Raw genomic sequence first — 8,879 nt, 5'->3', positions numbered from 1 at the left:
CTGGGTGGCTCAGTTGGTTAAGCGACTGCCTTCGGCTCAGGTCATGATCCTGGAGTCCCGGGATCGAGTCCCGCATCGGGCTCCCTGCTCGGCAGGGAGTCTGCTTCTCCCTCTGACCCTCCTCCCTCTCATGCTCTCTGTATCTCATTCTCTCTGTCTCAAATAAATAAATAAAATCTTTAAAAAAAAAAAAAAGAAATAAAACTTAATAAATATGCAGTACAAAATGCACTGTACTTCAGCTGGTAAATGAATAAAACAATCCCAAGCAGCCTATAATTTAGTGTGGGGAATAACAAGCACATATCACTCCAATACAAGGCAGTGTTAATAGACCTAAGAAAACAGACAAAAAAGTGATATTGGTGCTTACAAGTGGGATGAGTTTGAACAGGATAGATGTGGCAATAGTGGTAACAATGGGTAGGACAGACAGGAAATCAGGAAAATCTTGGTGACAATATGACCTCTGAAAAAAGTCTCAAATTACGGTTGTATGGTTTTGAAGGGTAGAGTTGAAGGGAATTATTTCTAGAAAGAAAGAGCACTGTGAGAAAACGAAGCCATTCATGCTAAAAGTTAGGCAGTCATGATTAGAGAACAGGAAATGGCTTTGTAAATTAGTTAAAATCACAGCATTTTCTATTTGAGATTTAAATGCTAGGGAACAGTCATGCATTTTTAGGAGTCACAGATCCTAAAATTTCACAGACTCTCACCTGTATCCGTTCCACCTCCAGAAAGGTTGCTGTTTGGAAGGCTCTTTCCCACTGGGCGAGGTCAGACTCTAACTCCACGGAGAAGTAGAGATCCTCCCCAGACTCAGACTGCACCGTGAAGCAGTGTTTCCGCCGGTCCAGCAGGTCACTGTCCTGATGAAAACCTGGAGTTACACAGGCTGGCATACATCAATCCAGATTGCTAACATGACCATACCTTGAATCAATGTTGACTAAATTCATGGTGGAGATGCCACAGTCATAAAGATTATACTTTATGATATCACTAAGTCTTCATTATGAATGGTCATAGCAGCCTAAATTCCACATCTCCAAGTCCGTAACTAATGCATTTTTTTTTTTCTGTATCAACACTGAAGCATGCTCATGAAACAGAAGTGAGAATTTTGGCTTCTACGCTTAATAATAATGTAGCTACCAAAGCATTTAACACATGAGATCCAGTTTTTACTGTATGAAGGGATAGCACACACAATCTCCCTTTTCCCTTACAGAGCTGTCAAGATGATCAAGTTAAATAATATTTATTAATATGTTTGCAAATTTTGAAAAGATTAATAAGCCTGATATTTTCTATTGAGTTGATTTCTTTAACCCCTAAAAAACATCATGACAATATTCATTTACATGAGAAATGAAAAAATGAGTCTAGGTTATCTAAAAAACATTTATTGCTTTTAAAAGATGCATATTTACCTTACTTATGTGACTGTATTTTATTGCGTCAAAAAGACTTTCACATGGCCATTTTTTGGTGTTACTAGAAGTTTTCAACTGTGTTCACACAACTATGTGTGTTTCAATTTCAGAGATGTTAAAAGAAAATGCAGCTAAGAATTGTCGAAATAGGGTAATCCCAGGCAAAATGTCAGATATTGTCTTGGAATTACATGTGGATTGTACTGAATATGGTCAAAGGATAGTGATTGGTGTCTTTCACTATTTCTTATATAGAGTTACATAAAGTATTATCATTAAACACCTAAAATGTTAGAAGGAATTCTTTACTTTGGCGAGCGTTTTCAAAATAATAACTATTTTATTAACAAATCCAATTTTCTTTCTTTTTTTGGTATTTGGATGCTTAAAATACTAGAGGAGAGTGAATGCATGGCAATAGTTCTTCTGGTTGTAGAATTTAGCTTTGATAACTGCTGCCAGGGGATACTCAGAACCTTAAAGGAAGCTAGATTCTCTTTGTATTTATGATTTTCCTATACTATCTTGAGGGAAAAATGAAAACATATTGTCCTCAAAAATATAGTCCAATAGTAAGCAATTATAAAGTACTTTTTAATCATTTAGAGCTTATAATGTTTAGAGGAGTGGCAAAGACAGATATTAAATAAATTAGTACACAAGTAAATATGGACAGATCAGTATAAGTGCCATTATAGAGAGTGAGAATGCAGTTTACATCAAATTGTATTGGTGAGTTAGGGAAATGTCTCCTAGGATGTAAATTTCAAACAGTGGCTGAAAGATGAGTGGAAGATTGAAGGTAGACTGGACAGGAAGAAAACTTTTGCAGACAGAGAGGCTGGTATTGGCAGAGGCCTGAAGCAAAAGCATGAGGTACATTCCAGAAATCCAGAGAACAGAAGAGAGAGAGGTTGAGAGCCAGCACTGGGAAAGGAGATGGGTCACTGGACAGGTCATGAATTTTGGACTTTAACATAAGTGTAATGACAAGCCACTATATTAAAAAAATAGCCAATCCTCTATTTGTTATAAATATTTCAACTTCTCTATTAGTTATCTGAATTGATAACATTGGTACAAAAATTGTAACTAAACACTACAGAATTTCTGCAAACCCCTCTAGTTTTATGGTTTATTCAATGGGCCTTAACTTTCCTTGTAATATAAAATTGTAACAAAATAATCAATGTCATTAACAGCCAGAAAACTGTTGATATTTTTTCCTTCTCATACATTGCATGTTGCTATTAAATCTTAAAATCATCTTCATTTAAGATCCTCTGTCTTCTTGGCAGCTTAACTCCTTTACTCTTTTAAAACTTGAACTAACCTCTTCAATTACATTACCTAAGCACTGAAACTCTCAAAGATAGAATTCTCGATTCAACTCTGCAAATATAAGTTGGACATCTATGAACACATGTGGTTATTGGCTATTGCTATTTTTAGGACACTCCTCATACACTGACTCAAGCTACAACTGCTATGGGCATCCAGGCACTTAGGCCTCATGGTTTCCAGAGGGAGACAAGTATGTAAAAATAAGAAAAAGCATCATGACAGTCCTATACAGCTAAAGTGCTAAGGAAACAGAGTGAGGAGCAATAAATCATTCTTGAAAGTGGAAAGGAGAAAGTTTTGTTCTAGGAAGAGACTGTCTTATCATCGAGGACTTAGAGACTCATGCAAGAGCAATCAGCTACAAGCCTGAATGGGCTCAGGTGTTCCTGCTAAGAAATGCATTATGACTGCCTGTGCCATGATAACCCCCTGAAGGGTTTGAGGCAAGAGAGAGGCAGAATACACCACTTTACAGAAGGAAGAGCAAGCGAAGCGGAAGATGGAAAAAGTAACATGTTGGAATCCGTTTTTAGAATTTTAGTGAAGAGCGATTATAGCCCAAGTATTTGAAAGAGCTGCTTTAAAAGTAATCATCCAGAATATACATACTCCTCTGCCCTTCCCTCCTGCTGTCTACTGGAGTGCATCTGCTATAGTGATATGAACACAGGCTGTAGCCTCAGCTGCTGTCTGGATTCAAATCTCAACTCTTTCATTTATGAGGATGTGCTAAGATAATGCATATAAATTTTAGCACAGTTTCTGACATACAGTGGTTCTTTATTAATATTAGAAATTTCTATTATTAATGATATTCAATAAAATAAATATGTATGTCATGTCTTAATCTCTACTTCTTTTTTTTAAAAATATTTTATTTATTTATTTGACAGAGACAGAGACAGCGAGAGCAGGAACACAAGCAGGGGGAGTGGGAGAGGGAGAAGCAGGCTTCCCGCGGAGCAGGGAGCCCGATGCAGGGCTCGATGCAGGGCTCGATCCCAGGACTCTGGGACCATGACCTGAGCCGAAGGCAGTCGCTTAACCAACTGAGCCACCCAGGCGCCCTAATCTCTACTTCTTTAACTTGCTCTCTATACACTTTATCTTTAGTCAAGAGTGTGAGTTTAGCCTCAGTAGAAACAGTAGCCTCTGTAACAACTCTGCTCATTGGAAAGTATCACTTAATTAATGGTAATAAAAAAAAATTAATGGTAATAAAATAACAGCTACACACATCTTGAGCACTATTTTTGTGCATTGATCTCATTTTCGACTTCTCCTTCAGAAGTATCTTCTAGTTTTTTAGATTTATTTCAAGTCTTCTGGACACTTTCTGCAGACTAATAGCCAAATGCTGTCCACCTTAGGATTTGTCTCAGATTCACAAAGCAATATTACATAGAAAAAACATACTACAATTATGTTTGTTATTAATATATATGCTTTTCCAAGGTATTCAGAGGTCAATAGTATAACCAAAGTGTTTTTTTTTACTAAAAAAAGAAAAAATAAAAACTATGTGTTTAGAATCATTATTGAGATGGTAGACATAGCCAGCCATAAATTTTCTACTGTGCTTAAAACATGTAAGATTAAAGGTAGAAAAAGCTGCTAAAAATCAACAAGTTATCCCTATGGCAAAGCTTCCACATATATCTATATGGTTTCTTCTCTCTTTGACACTACAATTGTTTCATCCAATATTCTCTAATATGGCAAGTCACTTCTTTCACACTTTTCCAATTACACTTATCATTGTTCTAATAATAGATATGTTTTTCTTCAGGTTAATGACACTTGTGGATTTGAAAATGCAAATAAAAAAACAATAGACAGATGAAGGATAAATATTTTTGCATTATTATATTAAATATAAGCTACTCTATAAACAACATGACTTAACTAATATGTTTTTGACTTATGTTTGCTACCACTCCTTTTACTTGGATATAGTGAATGAGGAAATCATTCAATCATTAGGCATGATTATTTAAAACAAACAAAAATGAAAAAATAAAACAAACAAAAATATATTTTTAATAAAACAAGAAGAGAAGGCCCAGCAAGCGTTCTTCAGCTACAAATGATAATTTCTATTTTTTGCAACTACTTTAATAACTAAAAATGAGAGGAAAAAACATACCATCAAAATTAAATTTTACCAATTAATTTTGAATTAGACTTTCAAGAATGAGTGAATCTCTAAAGAGACTTATTAAATCTACATCAAGTCCTGTACAAAAAATGATACTTTTAATGACATTATAATACTATTTTAGATGTTAGGTGATAAAAAATAAAATCAAACCAACTGAGCACTCTATATAGTAAATTAATTCCTTTTTTTGGATTTTAGTAGTCTTATCTGGGAAAAGGAATAAAACTTTAAATCTCCTTGTTCTTCTTAGGCACTTGGAATCCCTGATATAAATGGACATAATAACAAATTTCAGAAAAAAACACAAGGCATATTCTTCAAATATAATCTCTAAATTAATCTGTATAATAATCCATCAAAATAGGCTATCATTATTTCCTTGATGAGGGAACTAGGTCTTGGACATAGTGGTCACTTCCCCCCCCCCATTTTTAACCTGTTTGGCCCTAAGGATTAAGATTCCATCAGTTTGGAAGCCATTCAGCTTAAATTTGAATGTCAATTTTACCACTTCTTTTCACATCCCTTAGAATCAGTTCAGGCATTTTTAAAAAGGGAATGATAGTACCTTTCTCAAGATTAAATGAGTTGATATGAGTATATCATTTAGGAAAGTAATGGGCACATAGTAGTGCTCCATAATATCACCAATATTACATAATATCACTAATAATCACAATATTAGCCATCATTAATATTGACTATTACTAAAAATCTGGAATAGATCAGACTCCAAATCCCATGTACATTCTAGCGGGCGTGCACACACACACACACACACACCCCTTTCTCTGTAATACAGTGTAATGTTGCTACAGAAGGTAGGATACATAAGGACAGTCAGGAAGGCTTCATTTTCTAACAAAATTAACTACCAATATTCACACTGAAAAGGAAACATGTTGGGGCGCCTGGGTGGCTCAGTTGGTTAAGTGGCTGCCTTCGGCTCGGGTCATGATCCTGGAGTTCCTGGATCGAGTCCCGCATCGGGCTCCCTGCTCGGCGGGGAGTCTGCTTCTCCCTCTGACCCTCCCCTCTCTCATGCTCTCTGTCTCATTCTCTCTCTCAAATAAATAAATAAAATCTTTAAAAAAAAAAAAAAGAAAAGGAAACATGTTTACCAGAATTGTCTATTTTATGGGCAAACTTGACTCTTTTGCCATTCTCTAGATATTTGTGTGTGCTGTATATGCATGTGCCCATACAGGGGTGTGAATTCTGACCCAGTTTAAAATAGCTTCCTAAATGTTAATTAATCTTGATCCCTATAGATATTCATGTATTGTTCCTGTTAATAATATTTTCCATTTGAAAAATATTACATGTATTATAAAATCTTTTTATAGACATCCCATTATCCATTAGAATTCTTAGGTTCAGAATATATGTGGATGGGGAAAGTAGCTTAAATAAAATAGGTGTGGGACACATTAACCCAGACCACCATGAACCTAGCAGACAAGTAGTCTAAAAGGACAAGCATCCCTCTTGGCACTGGAATTTACATGACTCAGATGCAAATACATTAACTGTTCCTCTGGTTCTTTTAGGAGGGAATACATCGACCCCAGCAACTTCTTGTGTTTCAAACATGCCCTTCAGTTTACAGCATTTATAAGGATCCTCCTGTTTAAATCTATCCACACTGCAGTGTTTAATCTCCTCTTTTGGCTTAATATGTGTTGGATTTGGCTTGCTATAGGAAATTTAGGGAAGCAAAGCCCTATTTGAAGAAAAAAAAGAGTTTTAGGAAAGACAACTAGCCCATGTGGGAAAATGCTATGCACTTTCAAAGGGAAAATGCTTTTTTATAAGATAATGTTTTTACAAAGTGGATGGCACAGAAAGGGCATATAATTATCAAAGGAAACTTTTAATCCTTGTGTTTGATTTGCATTCTTGATTTCTTATTCAATATACTTGAATCATTTTTCATTATTATTTTGATTGATATCAGCATTTTCCCGAAGACACTGTTATTGAAATAAGTAGAAACTTTACTACCATAAATTAAAATTACTAGAAACAAGCAATAGACACAGAAAACAATGTAGTTAATTTTTTATAATATTATTGAAAGGGATGTCTTTCAAGATTACTTACTGAAATTAATGATTTTAATTAATAGTTTATAAGATTCATCTTCCAGATTTCAATTCTAATATTCTGCTTCTGAGGATAATTACATCATACTAAAAAGATCCTCAGATCTGTGCTTAGAAATCCATGCTTCCATTAGAAGAGTATATGGTTTTCTGTAGAAAAAGCTTTCAGGGGGGTTGGGGAGAATGTTACTTGTTACTATAAATGTGGATATCCTAGGGTCATAAACAGTAGGAATTGTGGCTGGTGTTTTGGTCCTGCCTTCAACTAATAATCCAAACAATCCCACCTTTAAATAAATTTAAAGAATGAAATCTTAATTCTTACCCTTTAATACTTGGTATGTAAAGATCCTCTTTTCATCTTCTGGTATTCCTTTTTTAAAAACGGAATCCCTCACACTACAGTTTATAATAGTTTTTTCTTAATCATTCTTCAGATGTGATTAAAAACAGGTGATCACCACTTTTTAAAAAGTAACCTTTTAGGGGCGCCTGGGTGGCTCAGTCCTTAAGCATCTGCCTTCTGCTCAGGTCATGCTCCCACGGTCCTGGGATCCAGTCCCACATTGGGCTCCCTGCCCAGCAGGAAGCCTGCTTCTCCCTCTCCCACTCTCCCTGCTTGTGTTCCTCCTCTCGCTGTGTCTCTCTCTCAAATAAATAAATAAAATCTTAAAAAAAAAAGTAACCTTTTATATCCTTAAGGACAATTATCAAGTCACCTCTCAGCTTTCCCTTTATAAAACCAAATGATGCAGATTTTTTTACCTCTCCTCATAGGTGCTATGTTTTAGGATTTAATTATCATAGTGTCTCTGCACTGCAACCTCTCCAACTTTTTCTAGTCGCACAAGTAGTAAAAGCCATCAAGTAGCCAGAATGGACTCATATGGATCTAACCAACATGAGGTATAAAGGGAACTACTTGTGTCTCCTAAAATTACATTTCTGTTTATATGCCCTTGTATACTGTATTAGTGCTGTGTCTGGGGGCATGTAAAAAGTGCAGATCATTGTGGCAAGTGCTATCTGGCTAGCAAAACTCTCATAAAATATGTTCAATTAAACCTGCACATTTTGTCAGATGAAAGGGAAGTTTCGAGGCCAAACTGCTCAATTAATACTCACAAGGATAGATAGTATAATCTTACTCCTGGCTTCTGAGTTTTCTTATAAGAGCAGCTCAAGATAAAACAGTGCTATTTGCATTCAGTATCATTAGATGCTGTCTTTGCTTAAAATTCTATTGTTATTTCTTTTAAACAACACAAATTACTTTCAACATTTTGAGAAGAGTTCATCTACCCATGCTGTCTCAGAACATATTTTACCCTAGGCCTACACCAATGCCCATAGATATTCAGTTGACATTCAATCAAAAAAGTATTACATGCGTGTTATGTGCCAGGCACTGTTCTGGTGTGGAGACCTATCTCTGAGCAAAACAGATGACATCACTGCCTCATGGAGATTTATTTTTGGGGATGAAACAAATCACCAGCAAACAAAAAGATGCTTAACCACAACATGTCAGATGCTGATAAAGCCCATTAAAAGTGTTGGGAAAATTGGACAGCAACATGCAGAAGAATGAAACTGGACCATTTCTTTACTCCACACAAAAAATAGACTCCAAATGGTTGAAAGACCTAAATGTGAGACAGGAGTCCATCAAAATCCTAAAGGAGAAGACAGGCAGCAACCTCTTCGACCTCAGCCGCACCATCTTCTTCCTAGAAACATCACCAAAGGCAAAGGAAGCAAGGGCAAAAAGGAACTATTGGGACTTCATCAAGATAAGAACCTTTTGCATAGCAAAAGAAACAGTCAACA

The 8,879-nt window shown here is 35.8% G+C and overlaps 1 protein-coding gene across 1 annotated transcript in view; it reads right to left on the bottom strand.

The window, feature by feature from the left end:
• The window catches only part of SNTG1 (syntrophin gamma 1), a 703,456-nt gene that overhangs the window by 25,979 nt on the left and 668,598 nt on the right, over positions 1-8,879 (bottom strand). Inside the window, exon 12 of the mRNA XM_081816797.1 lies at positions 720-872. Within this exon, the coding sequence (XP_081672923.1) occupies positions 720-872 (153 nt within the window). The remainder of the gene's footprint in view (positions 1-719; positions 873-8,879) is intronic.

The sequence above is a fragment of the Leptonychotes weddellii genome, chromosome 4 (genome assembly GCF_054177405.1).
Source record: "Leptonychotes weddellii isolate Sample4059 chromosome 4, ASM5417740v2, whole genome shotgun sequence".
NCBI lineage: Eukaryota > Metazoa > Chordata > Mammalia > Carnivora > Phocidae > Leptonychotes > Leptonychotes weddellii.
The sequence above is the reverse complement of the archived record's forward strand: the minus strand, read 5'-3'. Positions and strand labels throughout refer to the sequence as shown.